Below are 27327 nucleotides of genomic sequence, written 5' to 3'. Positions count from 1 at the left end.
AGAATAAATTCCTGTTGTTTTAAGCCACACAGTTTGTAGTCACTAGTTATACAACCCAAGGAAACTAGTATCATCATCACCACCATCAACATCACCACCATCATCATCACCACCATCATCACCATCACCACCATCATCATCACCACCATCATCACCATCACCACCATCATCATCACCACCATCACCATCATCACCACCATCATCACCACCATCATCACCACCATCATCATCATCACCATCATCATCACCATCACCACATCATCATCACCACCATCAACATCACCACCATCATCACCACCATCATCATCACCACCACCATCACCACCATCATCATCACCACCATCATCATCACCACCATCATCACCATCACCACCATCATCATCACCATCACCACCATCATCATCACCACCATCATCATCACCACCATCATCACCATCACCACCATCATCATCACCACCATCATCATCACCACCATCATCATCACCACCATCATCACCATCATCATCCCCAACACCTTTATCACCACCATCATCATACCCATCATCACCATCATCACCACCATCACTATCATTATTATGGATCCCTCCTGAAACCCACCCATGGAACCTGGATGAAAAACCTGTGGCCTAGGGCAGGGTTTTTCAAACTGCATTTTGAAGGGTCAAACAGCATTTTTTAAAAAGGAAAGGAAAAAGGATAGGAAACACCAGAGTATATCATAACATGAAAAGGATACTTTAGTTAAATATATTTGTATTTAAATAGACACCCACAGAAGGGTGAACTGAGTCACAATGCTGAAGAAGAAAAAAAAAAAAGCTTTTCCTACCAGTTCCTGGACAAAAACAGTTGACAGTCTTAACATACTGAGATCAGAGCTCTGCAATTTCTGAAGCCCTCGGACCCTGGGCATCCTCGAAGCCCCACATCGGCTGAGCCAGGGTGGGGTCACTGCAGGGAAGGCTGCAGCAGCCTAGAAGCTGCTCATGCAGCCAAGCCCAGTGGTCCTCCCAGGAGCTCACAGACCCACCAGCTTACAAGAAAATGAGCAACGCCTTTCTGGGGCTGCCTTCCAAACATAGCATCCATTTTTCAAAAACCTAATCAAATATTTACAAGAGGGGATGAGGCCTCATCAGCGTGGAGGGAAGGCGTCTGTTAGTTCTCATGAGCCACAGCCAGGGGTGGTGGCTTTTTGGAAAAGACACTCAGAAATCCACCAGAGACTCCACAGACCCCCAGGAGCTGCCCCATGTGAGCCTCTGCCTGCACCACCTTCCCCTTCCGGCACTAATGAGCCATCCTCTGGGGGTGACGTCTCCCCGAAGATACACCTTCGTGGTTGTGATTCTTGGAAACACATCACCTCAAATGCTGGGAAGCCGGACTCCGCCCTGTCCCTGGGGATGCCCAGAGAGGCTGCTCAAGAGAAGTTGGCATCAGACACCCTGGCTCTGCCCCTGGGTGTGATGCTGCAGCTCTCCCAGCCTCTCCCCACCGTGTAGAATGGGATAATGCTACCTATGGCCCCAGGTCTTACCCCATGATGGGGGGCCTTCTTGCTTGAGGCTGTACCCCACTGCTCAACGCAGAGGGAAGGGAAAGAGGGTGGGTGGGAGGAAGCTTAAAAGGATTAAACTGTGCCCCCACCATGAAGATGCCTCTAGACACGCAGGAGCTCTTCACTGGGAAAGGGGGGTGTTCCAACCTGTATTGAAATTTCGGGGGAGCAGAAAGAGTCAAGTCATGCACAGAAGTGTCCAGAGGAGATGCTTCTCAGGACAGCCTGCTGGCCGGGGGGATGCCTTTCTCACTAGGGGCCAGGAATGGGCTGGAGCAGTGGGAGAGACGACCCTTGGGGGTGACCTCTCTCCCCACAGGCCTTTGACCCACAGGATCTGGAAAAGCCTCTGGCCACTCCTGCATGACGTCCATTCAGGTCCTGCTATGCAAAGAAGAGCCAGAGGGACAGGGGGACCCTGGCCCTTTCTGAAGGTGAAGTTGGCCAGATGCCCCTGGAGTCCTTCATTTGGTCACTTGACCCTCTCTTTTTGGCCAGCAGGACCCTTTGGGGCCAGAGGTGAAGTGCACGGCTGCCAAAGTTTCCAGACAGTGGACGGGGAGGTAGCGGCTCACAGGGTCTGTCCTCGCAGGAGCCTGTCCCCCACCCACCTTGGGGGCAGTTGTGGTCTGAGACCCACGAATGCCTGGGACACGAGGCTGGGAGCTGCCAGAGCCCCGATCCCTGTCCCCAGAGCAGCTAATGCCTGGACCCAGTCTCACTGCCCTGAGGGCCAGGAGCCCCAGTGTCCACCCACCGTCCAGGACACATCACAGACCCCAAGGAGGTCGGATGGATCAGAATTCCCACTGAGCGACAGGAGGCAGCTTTATGTCCTGAATTTCTGTCTTTCTGTTCTAAAGTAACCATTGGAATAATTTTCTTACAGAATGATAGTTGCCATGACAACCAGAGCAAATTTTCCTTTTCTGAAACAGATGTCTCATTTAGTTGAAAATTAGAATGTGAACAAACCCATGGGAAAAATTAATTCAAACTTTAACAGAGCGCTGAATACAATGTAATCTCTCAGAGGTTAACCCCTTAACAGCTTTTTTGTGCGCTTATGGTAACCTTCGAATCCAGTCTAATTAGGCCCGCTTAGCCAATATAAATGACCTCCTCGTGGCCAATCATTAAATGGTCTCCCCCTGAAGCGTGAATTCCCGGTTCCCTAACGGCAGACAGGAGGGGGGCGATACTCGTCTGCAGAAAACAGCTGAAGCACAGCCTGCCCTGCTCCGGTTTTTCTATCTCCCCAGGTAAGCGCACAGCCCCTGGAGATGGGGTGTACCAGGGGCCATTCAATTAGTCAGGAGTATGGGCCCCATTTCCCAGGCATGCTGGGGTGTGGGGGTGGAGGAGCCCGGGGTGCCGCTGGGTAGAGCTGGATCCCATGGTGCACCAGGCCAGGGCAGAGGGCGGGGGGGAGGAGGATGCCAAGGGGGAACTGAGGGGACACACGGGCGTCACCGGGGGGACACCACACAGACATAGCTCCAAGGCTCTCCATGAGCCCACAGTCCTCACAACCACCCTGAGAGGCAACTATCGTCACTGCCTCATTTCGCAGATGCAAAAACTGAAGTGCAGAGAGGTTCAGAGACTTGCCCAAGGTTACCTGGTAACCAAGTGGCACAACAAGGACTCAAACCCAGAGAGCAGATTCCGCAGCTAGTGCTCTCTGCTTCAGTCCCAGAATTACGACAGGAGGGCCAGGAGTCCTGCCTCGTCTCCCTCCATAAACCCCACTTTACCAACCACTGTCACACCTTAGCTCAGTTGATCCTCAAGACAAAGACGTCAGGAGGCCCCCAGTGCAGAGATGGGGAAATGATGGCACAGGGAAGTCAAGTGACGTGCATGAGGACACACAGGAGGCAAGAAGGACCTGGCCCAGGGCTCCTGGCTCCTGCATCCTGCGCTCAGTGGGAAGCTGACCCGAAGAGGAGCCCCCTGGGGTGGCTGGGCCACGGTTCTCCCTCTTCAGTGGCAACTGCCTGCCTGTCCCTCTGAGCAGCTCCTGAATGTCCCCTGCCTGCCACCCTCTGAGTCTGGCTGTACAGGGAGGACACTGCCTATGACTCTGGCTCCTGGTGCCCTGCCTCTCATCCACCCCGTGACTCTTCTACTCCAAAACCTTCCATGGCTCCCCATTACCTCCGGGACAAGCCCAGACCTCATGGCCTGGCCCTTGGGCTCTGCTTCAGCCCACTTTTTGGACTGTCCTGCTCAGATTCCCCAGTGAGTTCACCACCCACCAGCCACAACAATCCTGTTTCCTGAACACAGCCCAGCCTTTCCTCACTTCTGGGTGTTTGCTCGTGCTGTTCCAGCCATTATTCGTTAAGGCCTGGATCAAAGGTCACCTCTTCCAGGAAGCTTCCCCTGATCACCTCCAACCCCAAGCACACGTGACCTTCCCCACTCTGAGTGCCCTTATACTGGCTCCTTCAGGGCAGGCCTGAGTCAAATCACCCCTGAATCCCCCCATCCAACAGATGGCTGGGCCTCAGGGAGGGTTTGGACAAAGTGTGCAAGAGTAAATGAATGAATGAATGAATGATAGAATGAACCGACAGGTGCTCCACCTGGCAGGCAGGCAGGTGGGAAGAACTAAGTATTAACCATCTCCTCCCTGCACCCTCCCAGCAGGAGCCTTCCCCAGAGCGCCCGGAAGTCAAGAAGCCCCAAGCCCCACAACCAGAACCAGAACCAAAACTCTCGCCATCTGCTGAGCCTCCCGCGCTCTCTGACCCTCCTGTGACCTTCCCAGGGAATCGTGTGTCCATTTCACAGATGAGGCCCAGAGGCGATGCTCACACCCTCAGCTTCATCCTGACTTGTCGCCTTCGGGGGTCATTCCCTGCCTCCCCCGGCAGCCCGTTCCCCAGGGTGAGGGGTGAGGGTGGCTGCCCTGCCAGGTAGAAGGGGACAGCCTCTCACGGTGGCCTCCCACCCTGGGCCAGGTGACCTCTCACTTCCACCTCTCTCTCTACGGGGTGAAAGCTGAAGTCTGAGCCGGGCAGTGGCCTCTCCTCCCAGCAGCCGCCCCTGAGCTCTCAGACAAGCCTGACCAGGTCCACTCCCTCTCCTGCTCCAGGCCAAACACTATCTTGACCTTAATCGCTTGTTCTTCCTGCCCCAGCACCCCTTCCCCCAAAGGCCAGGCTTTCCGGGGCACTTCCCTTCCTCTGCCTCCTCCCACAATCCAAGCCTCCACTGCTGCCTGCCAGCTCTGATGGAGACAGTTTTGTCTGGCTCCTTCTCTCTGCATCTTCCGGACTGGGGAGCCGAGGGGGAGTCTGGGGGAAACACCGCTGCAGCAGGGTACCCGCTCCACCCACCCGGTGGGGCAGAAGGCTGCCACCCCCCGGAACAGGACCGGGAGGAGCTGACACACATCCCCAGGACTGTCAATCACACACCTTGCCCGGCACACACTTAACAGCAAGCCAGCAGCAAGATAAGTGGAACCAAAGAATGGGGTCCTTTGTCATTCCTAATTAATTTCCCCCCACCCTTCCGATGTGCAGAATCATTCATCTTTTGTTTCGCTGGGACTCTGCGGCGGGGAGAAGGCAGATGATTCGTTTCAAACATTAATCTCATGTAGAAGAGGGTGCATGTGTGTGTTGAGGGGACTGCTATAAAGAAAACAGCAATGTGAAATCAAGAAAGATAAGACAAGAAAGGGGTGGAAGAGAAATCCCGTGTGTGTGTGTGTGTGTGTGTGTGTGTGAGAGAGAGAGAGAGAGGGAGGCTGTGTGTGAGTGTATGAGAGAAGACCCAATGCGTGTGCGTGCACGTGAAAGTGTGTGTGTGCACGTGGTGTGTGTGTGCATGTGTGTATGTGTGTGCATGTGTATTGCACAAGTGGTATGGGGGTCATGTGTTCAGTTGTGTGTGTGCACATGCAAGTGTGCGTGCGTGCGTGTGTGTGCAGAGGTGGCACAGGGTGGGGCCAGACCGTGAGGATTTTTCCCCCCATCAAAACTCGTCCACTGCCAGCCACATGGAAGGCTGGCGAGTGTGAGATCCGGCATTGGAAGGAAAGAGCAGTGAGCAGCAACAGGACTACAGGTGAGGACACTGCTGGGTCCCTCGGGGACCCTCCCAAGCCCGTCATGTCGCCATCGCAGGTAGGGGTGGGGCTCGCCGTCAGCCCAAGAGGCAGGCTTCACAGCTCCCCTTGAACAGACACAGGCTGTTCCCAAGTTGATCTGGGCTCAAGGCAGGGAAGGGAGGGAAATACCACTGAGGTTCTGTGATGCTCCGGCTCACAGCTCCCTGGGGCTCACTCACCCCACCCTGGCTGGGCCCCGGGTGTGGGGCTCAGGGAGCACCTGTCACTGACGGGGTCAGTAATCTAGGCCCCTGAAGGCCAGCTCTGTCTGGGGTCTGCAGCCCGACAGGGGCTGCGGGAGGGACGTGTCAGGGACAGGAATCAGAGAGGCTGCGTGGAGCTGCCCCAGTCCGGCGCCTGGGCGGGGGTCCGGCACTGCATCTCCCTGTGGCTGAGATCCTGGGCCGGTCGCTTTACCTGCCCACGCCTCCCTTCACCCGGCCGTAAAATGGGGACAAAAACAATCCGGCCTCGCCCTGCTGAGGTTAAATGTCAGACCGAGTGGGGCAATTGTGTAGCAGCTCCGGGAAGGGTGCTGAATGCGGGCCTCAGGTGTGGAAGGGGAGGCAAAGTCTCACGTCCCTTGCCTGAGCAGAGCAAAGCCACCACCTCACACTGAAACCACCTAGACGTGCAGGGCAAATGTAAGCACACCGCTGGACGCGGGGACTGCCAGCCGCTGGACCCAGGAGTGCGAGTCTTCGAGGCCATGAGGCAACAAGAGAGGAGGACTCGGTGGTTAGCAGGGGCTGCGACCGCGAAGCTAGGCCCCCAGGGGGCTTTGGGGGAAAGTGGACCCCGGGGAGGCAGATGCTTCCGCCAGAGGGAAGCCTCCCAGACCCCTGACCTGGGTCCCCTCAGCCGTGAGCCCGCGGGCCCAGGAAACTCTGAGCCAAGAAAGAAGCGGGAAGGGGTCCCTGGCTGTAAGCACCCACAGACTGGGGTGGACAAACCCTCTCTGAAAGGCGCCCCAAACCAGGATGCTCAGGGTTCCCCAGGCAGAGCCTTGCAGAACGTGCGCGTGCAACCCAAAATTACAGCAGCCCAAACACCTTGGAGGATTATTGGAGAGAGATTGAAAAATGAGCACTTTTTAAGATTAAAAAGATTTTCGTAACAGAAAGAGCAAAGGGTAAGGTGATTGAACTGGGTCCCAGAGCCACCCATTCCTCACGCAGAGCCAAGAGGAAGGGCCGAGGGTCCAGAGGACAGCTCGGGGGCAGCCGTCCAAACTGGGCTCACCGTGGTCACCCGCCAGCATCTGCCCGCGGCGGGGACGGTGGGCGCGGGTGGGCTGCCTCAGGTGCTGGCCTCGCCAGGATCCCGCCCCACCAGCACCCTGTTCCTAGGACCTCGACCACGTTCTGGTGAGAGATGCTGAAAGCCAGGGAAAAGCTAGGAGTTCATTATTTCATCCTCTATTCTTTTTTCTCTAAAAGATGTATTTTATCAAGTTTTTTAAAAAGCATGTTAGCACCTCTTCCATCCAGGCCCAGCTGGGCTCCCATTACCATGGGACTTTAAGCAAGTCATGGTCTCAGTCTTCCCGGCTGTACAATGGGAACAGAGTTCGATCTCGTTGGTGGTTGTGAAGATTCGAGCAGCCGCAGCAGCGAAAAGCGCAGAGCCTCCGGGACCACTGCGAGCACACCCACAGGCAGACCCCAAGCACCTTCAGGGCATGGGTTTAAAGTTCCCAGGCTGCTCAGTTCCTGCCTTCCCCCACTCCCCACCGCACCACCAGCACCCCCAGTACCCCCAGTAGGCCTGCAGTGTGCACACAGGGAAGGGAAGGGAAGGATGGCAAAGGCTCACACGAGAATCCACATCCAGCCTCGCCTGGGGGCCGCCCAGCCCCTGCCTGCAACACCCCCTCCAGGCTGCACGTAAACAACTTGCTCTCCCTCACCTCCCACTCTGGGCAGTCGAGGCAGTAGCTGGGGAGGTTTGGGGGTGAGTGGGACCACCACGTATCGAATGCCTACTGTGTGCCAAGCAATTTACACACAACCTCCCTGAATCCTAAGAGTAACCTATAAGGGGACTGACCCACTGTCATTTCACAGAAGCCAAGATCCTGACGTGAGGTCACTCAGAGGGGCCCCGCCCGCCAGGGAGTGTGTTGGAGCCCTGCACATCCTGGCTGTTTGGAGAGAGCTGGTCCCTGGGGCGTCTGGACGCTGGAGAGAAGTGCAGGGCACCCCTGGTGGCCGTGCCTGGCCCCAAGGCCCAGCCCTGCCCGCAGGCACCCAGACGCCCAGCAGCGGCCAGGCCGCCACTTCTCAAAGTTTCCTGTCTCAGCAGGTTCAGATGCCTTCTTTCAAAATACCAGGAGTAATTAGACCAGATGGACTAGCTCGTGCCAATTTCACTCCCTCCCTCAGTCTTTTTTTTTTTTTTAAATCGAGGCCGTTTTCAGTTAAATGAGAACAAAAAATGCATCCAAAACCCATAAATGAATACGGTATGTATACGGAATTTTTTTTAACACTTAGGATTTTGTAACAGCTGAGTTCTTCCTCTTCTTCTGTGGTTGGTTCCTGCCCCCTTCCTCTAAGCTGCTCTCAGCAAAGGCTCAGCGCCGAGGCTGCATTTGAGGGGACCAGAGATGACTTCTAGAAAGTCACAGTGCCCTGGGAGGGGGCGGCATGGGGACACGGCTCTCACCCCTTCAGCACTGGCCTAGACCAGGATGCGGTGGCAGAGCCTCCGCGGGAGTGGAGTCCGCAAAGACAGACTCCGGTCCCTGCTCTCCTGGAGCCTCGCCTGTTCTAGTCGGGGAAAGACACAGGAAAGGAATCGGTTGCCAGGGTATTTAGAGCAGTGTGGTCCTGGAGCTAAGTGGACTGGCGGAGCAGGAGAAGAGTCCGGCCCCAGACCCCGTGTGTAAGGTGAGGGGGCCACATAGCAGCCAGGAAGGACCGACTTCCACACTTGGTGCCAGAACAGGTGGGAAGACCCACAACAGGATCTCGACCTCACCCCATCGACACAGTCAGTGCCGGCGGACCCAACACCCCCACAGAAGAGGCAGCACAGCAGAGATTCGGGGAGATAATATGGAAACAGCTTCATGGTTTCAGGGGAGGGACTTCTTAAAGAGGACACCGAAAGCACTTACCACAAAGAAAAACACTTAATTCATCTGCTGCCCCAAAACTGAGACCTTCTGGTCACCTGAAAGCACTGCCGAGAGAGGGCAGAGGCGGCTCAGAGGAGGACAAGCCACTCGAGACATGCCATCTGATGAAGGGCTTCATTCGGAATGCGCAGAGAGTCCCTGTGGCCCCACACGGAACGGGCGGGCAACCCAGTCACTCTACGAAATGGGCGAAAGACCTGCGCCCTTCGCAAAGGAAGGAACCCAAGCGGCCAATTCAAGATTCTCAACCTTGCGGGCTTCAAGGGCATGCAAATAAAAGAGACATCGAGACACCAAGACGGCCACCAGATGGACACAATGCACACGCCCTGTAATACCTGGCGCTGGCAAGGAGGCGAGGCGAGCGCTGCTGCTGGGGGGGGAAGCCGGCACAGCCTCTGCTGAAGAGCTGGACAGCGTGTGACCTGAGCACTCCGCTCCTGGGGGCGGGGGCGTGCGTGCGCGCGCGGGCACGGGCACACACGCTCAGGAGTATACATCTGTGTGCACGAAGAGACATGTAAAATGCTCACAGCGGTATTATTTATAATAGCCCCAAAGCAGGGGAGTTTGGCATTGGACAGAATGGATAAATAAACCGTGATGTATTCACACGAGGAAATCCTGCACAACAAGGAGGAAAGAACCAACCACAACTGCCACGATGGCACGGAAAACATCTTACAAACATAATACTGACTGTAAGAAGCAGACACGGTACAACACCTGAGTCCATTTTCATAAAGTTCAAAAAGCAGGCAGGACCTACCATCTCGGGGTGAGGGGGCCGGATGAAACACAGCTTGCCCCATACAATTTGAACTTCGGACAAACAATAAATAATTTTTTTTAGTATAAGTACATTCAAAATACTGCATCGGACATACTCATTAAAAAATTATTCTCTCTCTGCCTCTCACCGACCCCTCCAAAATGGGATTGGTAATGGTGTCCTGTTGCCAGGGCAGAGCCAGGCCGCATTCATTCTTGGGTCACCAGAGCCCTGATGGTCCCCGTGGGCCTCAGAGTGTGTGCCTAATGAGAAGTCAGAACCATTCAAATCTGAGCCACCGGTCTCGGCAGCAGAGCATCTCCCGGCGGTAACACTTAGAGAAAAGGCTATCATGGTAACCATGAGTTTGCTGTCTGCTCCCTCCTCCCAGTTAGATTTGGTGGGTCCTCGACATCAAGGCCACCCTGGTCACACAGTTGTCCTCCTGAGTCTGGCACCAGAAGGTCTTCCCCAAGAGCAGGCTCAAGCATCCCTCTGCTTACAGGGCTTCATCAGCGTCCGGCAGGGGGACAGTGGCCCTCTAAGTGGGGGGGTTGGTACTGAGAGGACACCAGGCCCAACCACAGGGTACCTCCGCTTGCATGCCTCTTGTAACGGGCAGCTCATCACTCAGTAAGGCCACACTGCCTCGCCTCTGGGCTCCTGCCTACGGAATGGTCTTCCACACTGGTGAGAACCTGCCTCTTGTCACCGTCTTCTGTGTCTCTGCTCTGCCTTCTAGGACCACAGAGAACAGGTCTGCCCCTCGGCCTGGGTCAGCTCTGCCCACACACCCCAGATGCCACTGACATTAGATCACTCGTGGCTAATGGCTTACATGATCCCTGGTCCCCGCCTGCTGGTGTTACGATGCTACTGAACTCTCCACGTGCTCGTCATTATGTTAAGGGCACAGGAAAGAGAAGAGGAAAGCCCTGAACATCTGAATTTAATAATAACCACCATCAGCCTTGCTGTCCGTCCCCTCCTAATGAGCTGCCATATGCCCAGGCGGCTGGCTGAGCTCGCCCAGCCTGAACTCGACAGCCCGCTGTGCGTGGGGCAGACCCCACGCAGCAGGCAGTCGGCAGCCGGGCCACGAGGTTCCCTTCTTGGGGACTGGTTAGTGCCACTTCCCCTGTGTGACCTCACCTGGGGACACCACAGAGAGGACCCTGGTGGGCCAGTGCCCCCTTGCCCAGATGCAAGACAGAGGCTCAGAGGGACGTCATGACTTGCCAAGGTCAGACGTGGAGAGAGTCAGGGCAGGGGGGACATCTCTGGTGTGCTGGGTCTGGGGTACAAGCATCACTGAGCGTCAGTTCTGTCCATATAAGCCTTGTGTCCCTTCCAGGCCTTGGGTGTGATGTGTCAGGTCCCCACGGGTTGAGGACATAGGGCTACAGGCTGAGGGAGCTGTGACTTACTGAGCACTGGGCCCCAAGTAATGGCCACCACCCACCACAGCAGCCACCAGCCCGGCCTGGCAGCCCAGCCTCTGGCCTCTGCTCTCTTGCTGAGACTCGGGAAGCCCTGTGCAGCCCCCAGTGTACCCACGCCCACCCCGGCCTCCTAGCCTTTGCCCTGGCTATTCCCTCTGCCTGTCACACCCTTCCCCGGCCCCCATAGCTACTTGTATCTCCTCAGCCTCTGGCTCCCCTTGGGAAGCCTTCTCTGACCCCAGCTCCCAGGGCTTCTCTGCAATCCTTGTTGAATCAAGGAACTGGGAGCTGATGTGTCTCCCACAAGGATGTAAACCCAGTGAAGGCAGGAGCTGCCTCTGCCTGGTGCATGGCACATCCCCAGGGTGGCCATGGGACAAATATTTGATCAAGGGATTAACCGATCAGCAGGTGGCCATGAGAACATCATTTTGATCCCCAGATCTCAATGTCCTCATGAGGCAATAAGGCCATTCAGAGAACCAAGGGACAGATGACGAGCCCACGGTACCACGCCTGGCACACAGTAAGTCTTCATGAAAGGGCCTCCATCCTGGAGCAGACCAGAGTCAGGAGAACCACTCACTGTGTGGCCTGGGGCAAGCCACATCCACATCTGGCCTCCACTTGCCCATCTGTAAAATGATGCAGTTGCAGGCCTTGCCCTACCCTGGGGGCTGTTGGCTGTCAGTGGAATAGAGCTGTTTCTGCCCTGGTCTCCACCTGGGAGCTCCCCAGTAATAATAACCACAACCAACCTCCAGGGCGTGGGCTTCATCTGGATGGGCCCACACAGACCTCACAACCCTGCTAGAAGGTGAGTAGTATCATTTCCCTATATGGGGACCAGAGAGGCCAAGGCACTTGCCCAAAGTCACACGGCTAAGCAGTGGTGGTACCCCAATTCAAACAGCCCTTCCCTCCCACTCAACTGCCCAATCACTACTGTCACTGAGACTTCTGGTGGGGAGGGGGCCTGGCGGTAGGAGCCCACCTTCCCAGGCACGCAGGCCCCAGAGAGGCAGGTGGCAGCAGGAACTCAGGACTAATCCCATGGTGCCACGGAAGCACATGCAAGCACTGGCCCACACAGTGGGAGACTTAGCCCACCACCTGCTCCCTGCTCCCTGGCCCAGACGAGGTTGCTACAGGGAATGTCAGCTCGCGGCCTGCATCTCAGAATGCAAATGGGGGACCATTTAGCCCTCAGAGTTAACGGCTCTGAACCGAAATTAGGGCCACACACTGGGTTCTGGGCAAGGCTGTGTGGGAAGGGGGGCTCCACACAGCAAATAGCAAGAATGAAGTCTCTGTTCTCTGAAAGCCTGGTGCGGGCCCTGGGGTCAGCTGAACCCTCCTGACATCTTTACTGCCACCCCCTGGAGGAGGTGAGCCATCGCTCCCACTTTGCAGAGGAGGAGACTGAGGCACAAGAGGTTCAGTGACTCGCCCAGGGTCACACAGTTCACAAGAGGTGAGGCCAAGATTTGAGCCCAGGCAGTTTGGTTCCAAAGTCACGTGGTTAACTTCCACAGGATATGACTTTTTCAAAAGGTGGTGTGGGGGGGGGGGTTGAAAACCACTGGGCTAGCCCCTGACCCTCCTGGGCCCCTCCCCCATTGCCCACGTCCCCACCTGCACCTCACCTCGTATTCCCATCACTCGGCTCACCTCCAGGCTTTTGCTCCCACAGGCTCCTCCTTCTACAATGACCTCTTCCAGTTTTTTGTCTAAACAGACTTGTCTTCCAGGTCTGGGCTCTACCAGCCTGCCAGGCAGACTCAGCCACCTCCTGTCCTCGGCCCCAAGCTCACCACATCCCCAGGTGCCCCACCAGTCCTCATCTGGGACCTCAGAGATCCCGAGGAGGGTGTATGGAGACCTTGTACATGGTGAGGACTGGGGAGATGACAGCAGGCATGTCCTGGGGCCCAAGGAAGGCAGGATAGCCCAGCATCTCCCCTCCACCCCAGGTGGAGGCCTTGGCAGGATGGGGCCATGTCCCAAACCTGCCCACAGCCTCTGGCCAGCAGGTGGTCACCATGTGGCGTCAACCAGGGCAGCCCAGGGGTATCCCAGACACACTGTCTGTAACGGCTCTCCCTGAAGCCCCTGCATGTGTACAGGCCCCATGTCTCCCCCAGATGGCCCGTCAGCCTCCCTGTGTGTGCTGCTCTGGCTGATGGCGCAGCCTCTGGCCCTGTTACCCCTCCATGTCTGTGGATTCCCTTCTCTTCCCTCATGGCTCAGGTCACCTCACTCCCTCCAGGGAGCCTTCCGGGGTGAAGTCACTCTTTCAAGCACATGAGGACTCTCCCTTCTGTGTGTGGTATCCTCCTCATCTGCCAGCATTTGGCACCCTGTGGCTATTGCCAGCTGGGCCTCTAAGGGCCAGTCAGTCTGTCCACCCGTAGAATGGGGACAACAAATCAGTTCTCACAGGGCTGCATGAGGACTGGAGACAATTCCTATAGAGAGTTAAGCCCAGGGCCCAGCTGACTGTAATTGCTCACGGATGATTTGCTGACAGATCATCATTGCCATGCTCTTAATCATCACCACCACCGACATCGTCATCACCGCCACTGACATCGTCATCACCACCATCATCACCTTCATCACCACCATCATCACCATCACCATCACTGAAGCTGCTCTGGACACAGTGACCATCACGCAGAACAGTCATGATCCTTTCTCACTTTGATCCCCACTCAGCCAGGTGAGCTCAAGGATAAGGCCCGATTGCTCTGTGTCCCCAACAGAAAACAAAGGCTTGATGTGCACTTGTGATTTAAACAACTGCCGTCCATGGTACAGCAAATCAGGCCTTTGGCCTTCCATGAAAATTTCACCTGCCTCTCCTCAGTCTGGCTGATCACCATCACCCTCCATACATGTAACTTTCGTGTGTGTCTGAGGGACAGACAATAGGGAGGGTCCTAGCATACAGAATAATGGTTACAAGCAGGGATTCTGAATTGGCACAACATTGTAAACTGACTATACCTCAATAAAAAAAAAAAAAAAAAAGCAGGGATTCTGAAACCAAACTGCCTGGATTTAATCCCAGCTCTGCCCACTCCTAGCTGTGTGACCTTCAGCAAGGCCCTCACTCTCGCCGTGCCTCAGTTTCCTCACCTGGAAAATGGGGATAATAAACCCATGATACCTGTCTATATGTGAGACAGTATCACATATATAACTATCTGCCAGGTATGGGGGAACCAAGGCTCAGAAAGGTGGAGCAACCTGTGCAGTGTCACACAGCAAGTGAGGGGAGAGCTGGCCCTGAGTGCCTCCGTTTCCCCCAGCCCCACTTCCGTCTGTGGCCTCAGCCTCCGCTCGTCCGTCCCCGCCCCGCACAGCTGCGCTCTCAGCAGCGGCAGGACAGCGCCCGCCCGCCCGCCGGCCACCGGGCACACTCACCACGGGGAGCCGTAGATCCGGAAGCCCCGCACGGTGACCTCCGAGTCCTGCAGGTAGATGCAGTTGGTCAGCAGCGACTGCACGTTCTCGTAGTTCTCCGGCTTCAGCTTCGACACGGAGGGGAAGTAGTAAAAGTCCTGCTTGATGAGGTCGGCCATGAACTCCTGGTCGAAGGTCAGCTCGTGGTTGCCGGCGATCACGATCTTGTACTCATACGGCAGGCTGCCTGCAGGGGCCGACACGACAGACACGACCCGCCGCTGCCGGCTTCCGGAGCCACAGTGCCGCTGAGGGAGGGGGGCGGACAAGAGCCACCGGAACCCCTGGCGGAGCCGACCCACCCTCCCTCCCAGCAGGTGCCCTCTGATCAGAGGCAGCAGCAGCCTGTCATCGTCCCCGCAGCCTGCTTGCCCCGGCTTCTGCTGGGAGATCCACCGCCAGCCCCCTAGATCCACGGGAGGAGGCTGGACAGCTTCCTCCAGAGCTTCTGAGCTGCAGCGTGCCTGGCCTCGTCCTCAGGACCTCCCTGCCTCTGTTTCTCCTGTCTGGGCCATTTGTCCACTGGAAGGGGACACTGCCCTGGGCCCCAGCTCAAGCCCTCCCCAGCCTCACTGTCTCAGACCCCTCCACCAGGGGTCTGACTTGTTAGCCTCCAGAGTAACAGGAATTGCAAGTTCTCTGCAGAGCCCAGGACCAAACTTTGGAGACCTTATGCTTGGGAAAGATCACGGTGGCCGTCCCCACTCCCACTGCCATGAAATTCAAAGTCAAAACACAGTCTAAGTGGGATCAAAACAAAACTGTGCTTAATACACACTGAACTAATCCTAGGGTCCTTCCAGCTCTGCTCTCTACAAAGACCAGGCAGTTCTTCCACACCGTGCTCCTTCCTCTTTCTTCCTCTGGGTCCTACTTGCAGGTGCCCTAAGCAGGTGGGTGCACTGCCTGCCCCGTGAGCTGGCTCCAGGGCAGCCCCTCAGCCTCAGTAAACTGACTGCCATCCGCCCCTGCGCCCTACCACCCCCCGGGAGCCAGCCTGACCCCAGGCTCAGGCCCCTAACTCCCCACTTCCCACCGGCCTCAGCGGCCTGGCTCCCCGGGCCTGGAGAAAGTCACGATGCTACCTGTGGACCCTGATTAGGAGGAAAAATGAATGTTGAAGGTGAACCCCAAGGCCCAAGCCTCTCTCCCAGCCCCACTCCGAGGAGGTGCCCTGGTGCGTCAGGCAAACACACACCAGGGATGTGTGAAGGTGCCAGCCCAGCACGGGGGCCTCAGGGAGATGGAGTGTCCAGGCAGAGAATGCTGACATTTCACAACCACTTCAGAGAGCAGTAACTGCGGCCACTGAACGGAACTTCTAAATGACTTGAACCCTGGTTTTTGAAGGAGTCGGTACAAAAGACACGAAACTTTACTATGCATCTGTTTCAGCAAGAAAGTCACTTCTCTTGTCCCGAATTCAGCATAACTGGCTAGTTAGCAGACCCCAGGGGGTCCTGGGGTGCACACGTATGAGTCCTACTAAGCGCCAGGCACTGAGTCAGACGTGGACCCCGAGGCTCAGGAAGCTGGGGGGGTGACATGCTGGGGGACACAGGGCCAGGAGGTGGCAAAGCTGGATTCTCAGCTAGTCCTGTGACCCCAGACTTCCCACCCACTCCGGGATGGCCCGGGAAAGTGCCCTCGACAAGGTGGGGACACAGAGCTCTGTCCTGACACAGTGAGAGCTTTGGCCATGCCTCTGGCTCCGGCCTCCCGTCTGGGGGCCTCAGGGGGATGTGAAGGGGAGTCTGCCCAGAGGACCTCGACCTCTGGGCTCCTGCACATGGGGAAGAGGGGGCACTGAAAGGGCGAGAGACCCCCTGAGCTAACACAGACCCCCACCTCAGAAGGCACCTTCTCCATTGCCAGGTGACCATGTCCACACAGGCGCACACACAGGGCAGAGCGCCCCACTTTGGAGCCAGCTGACCTGGGTTCAAGTCCCCAGTCTGTCCCCTCTCATCCAAGCAAGTCCCTTAACCTCTCTGAGCCTCAGTTCCCCCTCTGGTCAAGGTGAGTGTGCTGATAACTGCTCCTTTCTGGGACTAAGGACCTCACCTGGCCCCCAGGCTCCACTAAGCCCCTTCCCAGTGGCGGGCCCACCCAGGGATAACAGTCCAGGAACAGCAGAGCCTTCCCACCCTCAACCATGACCCAAAACTCCATCTCCTCCAGTGTGTGAGCTTTCCGTCAGAAACCCAATTCCAGAAATGCCTCTTCTCCAAATCCTGAGGACTGCTTGCCTTCCCGGGAACTGAGGTCCACAGTGCTGGATCAGATTGTGATCAGACTCAGCTCCTGATAAGGTTCTAGGAAGAAGCCCGTTCTCCCAGCCCCGCGTCAGCTCCAGGAGGGAGCAGGGCAAGCTTTATGGCTGTGCCATACAGTAAAGTTCCAAGCACCATAATTACAACTATTATTACAGTCTAATTGCAATGAAAGGGAAGCACCCAGAACTCAGATAGAAACTTCTCCACTCCCCTACCCCACCCCTGCAGCTGGGACCTGCACGTTCTGCCTGTGCAACACGGCAGCAGCGAAGGGCTGTTGGATGGCTGCCCGATTCCCAGCCTGGCCACGGAGAAGCCGGGGAGCCCGGCACAGAGAGAGAGGTTTTCTACCAAACAGGCAGAAAACTATCATCTGTTCGTCACTGCCTCACCAGCCACAAAGACTTCTTTACAGGTGTGAGAAAATAGTGTTCTCTCTTATCTGGTGTTTATCAACTCTGGGAGGCTAACTGATGCCAAGCGTGGGCTCCAGGCGCAGACAGCTGGGTCCCAGACCCCGCTCTGCCACTCCCCAGCTATGAGATTTAATCCCCCCAGGCCTCTGTTTCCTCACCTGTAAAATGGGAAGAATAATGCCTCCTCGCAAGACTGTTTTGGGATTACACAAGACAAAGAATGCAAACGCACAAAAGACTTTTGATGTTCGAAAAAAGTCAGGCTCCCTGGGCCAGAGTTTGCAAACTAGAAGCCTGCAGGCCAGCCCTGCCCACAGACATATTTTGTTTGGTATAACTTTCTAGGTTTTTTTTTTTTAATTTGAATTTGTTGCCAACATTAAAAATTGGACAAATGCCCAATAAAATGTCATTCTTTCTATTTTCAAAAAAATCAATCAATCAATTTGAAAACTCTCAGGACCCTGGCCCAGGCAAGTGCTGAGTATCTGTGCCTTCTGCAGACGGGAAGCAGAGGTCGGTTCCCCATCCCCACCCGTCCCCACTACTCACAGCAGCCCACCTCACTCACTTTAAGGTCCTGCGCACTCCGCAGCGTTTGGGTTTTGGGCCTTTGCACAGTCCCTGGAGGCACAAAGGGAACACAAGCCTGGCCCCTGCCCCCGCGGTGCTGCCCACCAGGCCGTGGGTGTGAGTGCTCCAAGCCCTCTGCTTCCTCGCCTCGCCCATCCCTTGCCATCCCAGCCCACCCCGCCAGGCCCGGCCTGGGGTGCCAAGCAGTCTGCTTGTTCCCCTCGCAGGAGAGCTTTAGAAGCAAAGAGTAGATGTGTTGGCTTCACCCATCTCCATCCTGAGCAGGAAGGGTCGTGGAGGGCAGCACAGAGAAAGCTGCTGTTTCCTGGGACTCACTGTGGGGCAGCCACCATTAGTAAGGGGCTGGGCCCTCAAATCCCCACAGACCCTCCCTAGGAAGGCTGTCACCTCCACCTCGAAGCTGGAGAATGAGGCTCCGAGGTCAGGAACCTGCCCCCAGGTGAGCTGGGGAGGTGATGCCAGATCCTTTCAAGGCCACCAGACCGGAGCCAGCTGGGGAGCCCCACCCCACCCCCGATGAGCCCCTTGCCACACTGCAGGAGGGGGTGGAGCAGTGGCCGCCGCTGACTGCCTTCAAGCTCTGGTGCTCTGCGTCTCCACTTCACGTCACCCGTCCATCCCGCTCCAAGCGATGCCCCGGCTGGGGGAGCTGGAGCTGAACTGATGTGTTCACGTCTTGTCTCTGACTCGGCGTGTGACTTAAGCAAATTAGTGAATTACTCCAACTGTACGTACAGTTTCATTTATTTCCGCAGCTCCTGACTACCAGGGATGAGGAAGTGGGCAGGAGTGTCATCTCTCCTCTGTTCCCCGACCTCGGATCAGAGGAGGTAACTGAGGTGTCTTCCCTTCCAGGGAAGGGTGAAGGGGGACAAGGACCAGCTCTCGTACAAAAAGCCAAGCAGGGGGCAGGGGTCACAACATGCTGCATGACACCCTCAAACACTGTCTGGTCTGTCCCAGAAGGGCGGGTGCCACATGGTTTGGAGGTGAGGGGCTCGTCTGTGAACACAGGAACCTTCCAGCACCATGCCCTTCTGAGCTGGAGGTCCAGCCACAAACACATCTGTCTGGATGGCCACTTGGACCTGGCAACTCGGCAACTATGTGTAACCTTCAAGGACACTTCAGTATTACTATCCCCATTTTACCTCTGGGAAAACCAAGGCTCAGAGAGGTGACACAAATCAATAATAAAGTGGTGAACAAGCACAGAGGGCAATGGGCATTTGACAGTCTTTGTGGCTTGGCCTCATCGAGCTCATCCTGCTACACTCCCTCTCAGTGGGGAGACAGATCAACGGAGGGATGATGGGTGGAGGACAGATAATGGGTGGATGGAGGACAGATGGATGAATGCACTTACAAATCGATCAATCCATCCTGAGATAGCTCTGTCTCCTTTATGCCAACTGACCTCTGTCTGCCTGGATCCCTCTCTTTCCTCCAAATTCTCCCTCCAACTGTCCTGGAGAGACTTGTTTTTAGACCAACATCCCTCACCCATAATCCTGACCGACCCTCCCTGACTCTTCTCCCATTGGACCTGCTCTCTTGCAGGCAGAGGCGGGAGACCAGAATGAAGGCTCCGGTGTGGCTTGACGGCCACAGAGGCGAGTGGGAAAGCTCTTCTCCATTCAGGGGCTGCTCCCTCTGTCGTTATAACCTAAAGCTGCGTCAGATGCTCACATCACCCCACAGCACTTACCAACCTGACTGTGGATAAAATGCTCAATGACCAATCATCAGAGGCTCTCTGGCTTAGCTTCACATCTCCCTCCTGTACTTGGGTAGTGAATGGGGGAGTGTTTGGGGGGGGGCCCAAACTAATTGATTTGTAGGGACTTGGTGTAGAAAAAAATGAGATGAGTATAAACTCTTCTGCCCGATGCCTGCCCAGAAGAAATTAATGCTGTTCCCTTTGCCCTTTCTCATGGCTGTCCTTCCTGGCAGCACCTGAACCCTGGCCGGAGGAGGGGTTCTCCAGCAGGTGTCCAGGTGGCCATGCCAGCTTGGTGATGCTCCCAGAGGGGACGAATGGGCCCGATGCCTTTTTACACCCACCCCCCTCAGCTCAGAAGCAAAGAATCAAGTTATCCTGTCCCAAAAGCCCACCAAGCTGGAAACTTGCTTTCTTCCCTGAAGATGGGCCCTACTGTAAACCCCCGAGCCCTGGTCAGCTGCCCACAAGCCCTGACTGAGCACGAGCTGTGCTCCAGAAGCTGGATGAGGCACTGCTGGGGACACACTGGTGACCAAGGCTCAGCCATGAGGGCAGCACCAGAAATGACATGCAGAGCTTCCAATCCACACCACTTATTGGACAGAGGAGGAACCTGGAGCCCAGAGAGGGGAAGGGGCTTGCCTGAGGTCACACAGAGAGACAGCAGAGAACCAGCACTCGAACCCTGGCCTCCCACACCCAGAATGCAGAAGAGCTGTCACATCAGCCTCTAGGACATGCTCAGGGAGCTGAGGGCAGGAAAGATCGGAGGACATTCAGGCAGAGTAGTGCAGGGACTTGAGGGACGGCTTAGCTCCCGGGCCGGGTGGGCCATGCTGGGTGAGCCAGGGCGCTGCTCTCCCAGCCTCGGATCTCTGGGAAGCAGCACGTCCTCATGGAAACCAGCGCTCCTCTCTGCTTTTCAGAACGGGTGGGCATTGTTAAGCATTTGTATTCTGTGTGAAAACGTTCAGCCCATCTTTCCAAAATGCTTCCCTCCTTCTCAGCCAGATCACTTGAGATTCTGGCCTTTGCTAGCCATGGATTTGCTGGTGGTAAAAAAAGACTATCAGGTATTAATCAGCAGAGCCCTGGAAGATGCCCATGCTGTTTTAACTTTTCACTTGACATCCATACCCCAATAGATACGCATCCACATGTACATTCCATACAGCAGAAACCGTGCACGCAAAAGAGGGACGCAAAGGAATCTCCGCTACTTGTGCTTCCAAGATTAATCTCCCTCCGAAAGGTTTCAGCTCTTCACCGCTGACACTCATCCATCCCATTTAACAGGAAGTGCTGCCTCCAAACTGCATAATCTGTTAAATTCAACAAGATACGTGCACGCTTCTCCCTCATCTATGCCGTTCCCGGAGCGGCGTATGGAGCCCGGCGGGGCTTTTGTGTTCTCTAAATGCAGCCGCCATCAGGCAAATGCCCACTTACGGCTCCTTCCGCCCATTCCCGCCTCGCAGAGCACCGCGGAGGGGAGCGGAAGAAAGAGACAGCGTAACGATCTCTGATTGCATTTTGAGTGCGTCTTTGACAGTTCTGTTTAAACACTCGCCGACGTCTGGGAGAGTCACATGAGCAGACTCCTTGGGATGGCGCTCGGTCTAGAATAACTCTGGAGTGGAGACAGCTCCGCGAGTCTGAGGATGCGAACCAGCGATGCAGGCCTGGAGTTCCGTGTGCAGCCCGAACGGCGCGGGAGGCTGAACACCACGGGTGTCCGGGCCAATGGCGGGGCTGAGAGACGGGGACACACTGCCCGGGCTGCGCCGCGCGGAATCTGGTGACCCCGCCGTGACCCTTCCCCGGTGCCGGGCCCTGTGATGAGCGATTTACACTCAACGCTTCTAGACACCGTTAGAAAGCAAGTCTGAACCCCATCTCTGCCTCTTGCTGGCTTCCGGCCTGGAGTGAAAACCCTCACTTCTCTGGGCCTCAGCGACCTCCTCTATAAAGGCAGAACGCTTAGAGTTCCTCGCAGAGTTCTTGCTGCAGTCACACTAGGAAAGACCTGCAAAGCGCCCGCACTGTGCTCCTACCGAGGTTTGTTTTAATCAGGCGCGGTAAGACTGGAAGACACGGAAGTGACTGTCCTGAGAACGAAGTTACACTCCCAGATCTCTAGAAACGGGGCAAGAGGGCAGAGGACAGGCCAGTTTGGATAATTTGGGCAGGCTCTGGGGCACAGGGCTGTCCCGAGTTGCCTGCTGCCAGGCCCTCGGGTGATCAGGGCAGTGTGTGTGGGAGCCCCACACAGGAGGTGGCCGGGGTGGAGTGTGGTCTCTGGATCGGCTGGTTGGCTTGTGAAAGGTATGCCCAGAGGTGAGTCCTTTACCATCTCTAGAATGAGCTAACCCTAAAATTAGTGGGGGGTCCCTCCAGGCTCTGCCAGCCGCCGAGATGCCAAAGACCCTGAATTCAGAAAACTAAAGGCATGATTTATACAAACTGAATGGCAGCTGTTATCTTTAGAGGCTGTTAGGAGGGTTAAATGCCGTGCTCAATTATGAAACCCAGAAATGTCAGCTGGGGAGATGAAGAGGAGAAAAGAGGTCACGTGCCTGGGGTCACACAGCAGCACTGGAGTCCAGGTCACTAGCCCAGACCTGAGTCTCAAAATCCCAGGTGGGACAGACACATCCTGAGAGGGCAGGCCCGGCCCTGCCACCCAGCCTTGCCTGGCCTGCTTGGGTCCCACATGCAAGGGCCCTGGATTCACAACCAAACATTGATGCCCAGATTTAAAAGGCGAAAGCAATTTTTCTTCTGTTTCCTCCTAATAGCCAAAATGTTTAACTTTCAAACATTTGTTTTTCCTGGGAAATGTTTTAAAAACAGGAACATTCAGTCCTAATCATCATTAAATGCTCGTTTTAATTGCTACTGCAGAGCACATGTGACTTACGACTTTGTGCTTCTCCCAAAATTTAGGCCTCCTGTAGCCAGAAAGATTTTGTAGGGCCCTCCCCAGAGGTCATAGCCTGACAGAACACACAGGCCCAAACACTTCAAAAAAGGCCCACCATGGCCCTCACAAGCTGGTACCCAAGGATGTAACACGTATTCAGAACTCAAGGCTACGACGCTGCCTCCAGGCCAGGCCCCACTGGTACCCTGACCTTTCCACAGCCCTCTGGGCTGCTTCAGGCCTCCTAACCTCTGCACATGCTGTTCCACTCACCTTGGACTCTCTTCCTGCCCTGCTTTCTGAGTCAACTCCAATTCAACTCCCCCTTCTCCAGTGGGCCCAAGTGCCATTTCCTCCAGGACGCCTTGTATGAGCACTCGCTTTCATCCACCCCCGACACTCGGGGCCCCTCCCACCCAGCCTGTGCTCTCGCTGTCGGCTGGGGTGTCGGCCTTCCCCACCAGCCCAGTGCTCCTCCCGGGCTGGGACCTACGCCTGGCACAGGGCTGGCTATAGGGTGGGATCTCATACACATGCACGGAATCATCCACTTAGGACAGATGACAAGGGTCAGATGGTGAGGTCAATGACTCACCGAAGGTCCCCCCAGCAATCCACAATGGAATATTCCAGAAGGCTAATTTAATTACGGCAAATTTGTTTGACCTCAGCTCTGCACCAGCTCACTGGACTCAGGGTAAGGCCTTGACCTTCTCAGGCCTCAGTGTCCCCATCTGTCCCATGAGGAGGTGACACAGAGGTCCTGACCTCTGAGAGCCCTTTCAGCTTTCTAAGACCCTCCAGGTGGTTCCGGGATGGGGGTTCCCAAAGCAGGTGTTAATAGCATCAAACAGCAGGACAAAAAGGGTGCTTACACAGGACAGGGCATTTTGCTGACATCTTGTGAAGCCGACAGTAAAAGAATAAAAAGGTATGACCCTCCTCAAGATGCAAAACATGCTGTGGCCAGAGCCCCAGGCGGCTCAGGGTCCCAGGCTTAGGAGCGAGGTCTGACCTGGAACCTACAGGTAGGCCCAGGCCCCCTCACACCATTCCCTTCACCCCCAAAACTCCATAGAAGAGAGGGTGCGTGCTCTCAAAGGAAGATAACAGCTTCACAGAGCCACATTTAGGGACCATCAGGCTCGAGGGAGGATGGGCAGTGAGGCTGGAGGCTGACCAGCAGGAGAACAACGTGACTGTGGAGACCCCAGGCCCCTTCCCCACTGAGCTCTTAAATTCTGGAAGCCAGTGTGGAAACTGGAGAACTCATCTCTGGGGGAAAGACAGGTCCAGGAGGAAAAATTTATAGCTGTTGATATCAGAGACTCCCCAGAGAGATGGCCAGGTCCCCATCATGGTCCATCCCCGCCCCCAACACACACACACACACACACACACACACACAGCTTACCCACAGCTTTCAGATGTCTGGTTCTCAAACACAACACACGGGATCACCAGGCCTCTGAGAAGAAACCTCCAAGCTGAAAACAGAGGCAGAGGCCAAAACAAGAAGAAAGGAAATTGGAAGAAACGGGGCTGATGCCAGGGTAGGGGGTGATTTATATATAATTACCACCGTCTGTGAGATGATAGAAGATATTGCACCCATGAAACTCTAGAAGGGTGCTCTTAAAAGAAATTAAAATGTGGCAGAATTTTAAATTTTTGGTTAAAGAGTAGAAAGATGGGGTTGAGGAACTCTCCCAGAAACTGAAACACAAAGACAGTGAAGTGAGGACCAGGCCAGGAAAGGGAGAAATCAGAGAATCCAGACCAGAGGTCTAACATCTGAGTACTACGGAAAAGAAGTCAGGAAAAAAGAGAGGAGGGAAATTTTGGGGAAAAGTGTATGAGAGAACGTCCTCGGATTAAAGGACAATGTTTGCTTCATTAAAAGGGTTACCTCAGTGCCCACAATAATGAATGAAAAACACCCACCCTCGAGGCACACTGTCCAGAAACAAAACAGGTCGTAAACAAAAGATGAGATATCTGAACAGCGACACTGGAAACTAAAAGAGTATGGAGCAATGCCCTCCAAATTCTGAGGGAAGATGATTTTCTACCTAGAATTCTACACCCAGGCAAACTATCAGTGAAGACTGAGGACAGAATAAAGACTTTTTCTGACATGCAACTTTGCCAAACTTTACTCTCCAGTGCATTCTTTCTCAGAAAGCTACTGGAGGGTGTGCTCCACCAAAATGAGGGAGTAAACCAAGAAAAAGTAATGGTATCCCAGAAGCAGAGCCTCCAAGACAGAAAGAAGGCAAAGGAAGAAGATGGTAAAGGGACATCCCAGGACAACGAGTGTTCACAGGCCTGGACGGCAGCCAGTCCAGACCTGGGCAAGGGTCGGAGGCTCAGGAAGGACAAGAAAAACGAGCCAACAGACAGCCTGGCCCAGCTCACCACACTGCTAAGGGGCACTTAAAACTCTGCGGGAGACAGAGATGGACCATGATGGGGACCTGGAAAAACAAGCAAACAAACCAAACAATTAACTACTTTAGGAAAAACAATAGGTTATACAATGAATATTTAACCAAAAACCATAATGGGACTATATTAAAAGGATGAGAGAAGAGATGTGTATATATGGGTAGAGAGACGGTCTCTATATTTTTATTTTTCATTGTAAAAGATTAAAAAGTATGTCTAAAATTGAAAAATAAAAAAACAGCAATTTAAGGCTGTTACTTAGAGACACTGTGGTAATAAAGCAGCAACTACCAGATTTGCATGGGGAATGGGACTCGGGACTGGGGAGGGGAGCTGGGGACAGGGCTGCTGGCTTTACTGTAAGCCTTGTAGCACGTTGCGACTCATTGTGTACATGTATTACCTTAATGTAAATAAAATGTTTAATTAAGTAAAAAGAAGGCATCAGAGAAGGGAGGGTATAGCTCAGTGGTGGAGTGTGTGCTTAGCATGCTTGAGGTCCTGGGGTCCATCCCCAGTACCTCCATTTTAATTAAAAGCCTAATTATCTCCCCCTAACAAATAGTAAAATAAAAGTTAAAAAATAAGAAGGTATTGGGGCCAGGCACTCCCAGTCGACCTCCTAGCTCCCCCAGAGAAGCCTGACCTCTCACTTGTTCTACCTGTTGCTCAAAAACCTAGAACCATATTAAAAGGGGTCACAGATAAGACTGATCAAGAGACAGAACAGGCAGGAAGCCTAACCTGGTTGACCCCTCTGAGATTCGGAGGGTCTAAGTGCTGGGATGACTCTGGCAACCAGGATCAAAGGCAGGTGATCAGGCCAGACAGCGCCTCACCTGGCAGGGCAGACAGCCACTAATGACATCACAGGTGGCACCTGCTGAGAGCCTGAGACAGGCCTCCGCATACCCTCTGTCTAACCCTCACAACAGCCCCAGAAAACAGGCAGTATATTGGCAGAAGAAGAAGTTGGGGGCTCCGTGAGGTTAAATAACTACCAAATTGGTAAGCAGAGAAGTGGGAGTCTGAACCCAGATCCATCTGCAACTGAAGCCGTGATGTCTCCATGTCTGTCACAACCACCAAGATATAACACATATGCCAGAGTTTTTGCATTAAACATTCCTCAGAAAAAAAGTCACCATATACTTGAATCCTTACAAAGTCTCCCCTCTTATGAGGAGTTCTCAATGACTCTATTTTAAACAACATAATTTTGTTGGAGATATCTGTGGCTGCTGTAAACAAGCCTTTATAAAGACCATTTTGAAAAGCAATACAGATGTTAGAACAAATTAAACGAGTTCGGCAAAGGTGCAGGATACGAAAACGATGGGCAAAACGAGCAGTTGCGTTCCTATATACTAACAATAAACAACCTGAAAAGGATATTAAGAAAACAACCCTATTTGAAATAGCATCAAAAAGAGTAAAATACCTAGGATTAAATTTAACCAAGGGGGTGAAAGATTTATACATTGAAAACTCCAAAATGTTTGCTGAAAGAGACTAAAGAAGACACCAGTAGGTGGAAAGACATCCCGTGCCCCTGGCTTGGAAGACTTCATGTTCACGTTCTTAAGATGTCAAAACTACTCAAGACCAACTATGGATTCAATGGAATCCTGACCAAAATCTCAATGATATTTCTTTCAGGAATAGAAAATCCATCCTAAAATTCATACGGAATCTCGAGGGACCCTGAATTGCCAAAATCATCTTGAAAAAGAAAAACAAAGTTGGAAGACACACTTGCTGATTTCAAAACTGACTACAAAGCTGCAGTAATTAAAACAGTATGGCAGCGGCATAAAGACGAGCATATAGACCAATGCAGTAGAACAGAGAGTCCAGAAATAAGCCCTCACACATATGGTCAAATGATTTCTTACAAAGGTGCCAAGATCATTGAATCAGAAAAGGACAGTCTTTTCAACAAATGGTGCTGGGAAAACTGGACATCCACATGCAAAAAATGAAGCCAGACCCTTACTTAACAACATATACAAAAATTAACTCAAACAAGAACAAAGATCTAAAGGTAAGAGCTAAAACTAGAAAACTCTTCAAACATAGGGGGAAAGCTTCATGACATTGGATTTAGCAATGATTTATTGGATATGACACCAAAAGTGCAGGCAACAGAAGAAAAAAATGTATCAAAATTTAAAACTTCTGTACATCAAAGACATCTTCCGCAGAGTGGAAAGGCTACCCATAGAATGGGGGAAATACTTGCAAATCATATTTCTGGTAAGAGGTCAGGATCCAGAATATATAGAGAACTCCTAAACTCAACAACAACAACAACAACAACAAAAAAAAAACCAAATAATCTGATTCAAAAACAGACAAAGGACATGAATTGAGATTTCTCCAAAATGGCCAACAAGCACATGAAAAGATGTTCAACATCACTGATCGTTAGGAAGC

At 54.0% G+C, this 27327-nt stretch overlaps 1 protein-coding gene across 1 annotated transcript in view; it reads right to left on the bottom strand.

The window, feature by feature from the left end:
* MPPED1 (metallophosphoesterase domain containing 1) overlaps positions 1-27327 on the bottom strand; it is a 59087-nt gene that overhangs the window by 8565 nt on the left and 23195 nt on the right. The window contains exon 3 of the mRNA XM_010960182.3: positions 14473-14698. Within this exon, the coding sequence (XP_010958484.2) occupies positions 14473-14698 (226 nt within the window). The remainder of the gene's footprint in view (positions 1-14472; positions 14699-27327) is intronic.

Source organism: Camelus bactrianus, chromosome 12 (assembly GCF_048773025.1).
Source record: "Camelus bactrianus isolate YW-2024 breed Bactrian camel chromosome 12, ASM4877302v1, whole genome shotgun sequence".
Taxonomy (NCBI): Eukaryota; Metazoa; Chordata; class Mammalia; order Artiodactyla; family Camelidae; genus Camelus; species Camelus bactrianus.
The sequence above is the reverse complement of the archived record's forward strand: the minus strand, read 5'-3'. Positions and strand labels throughout refer to the sequence as shown.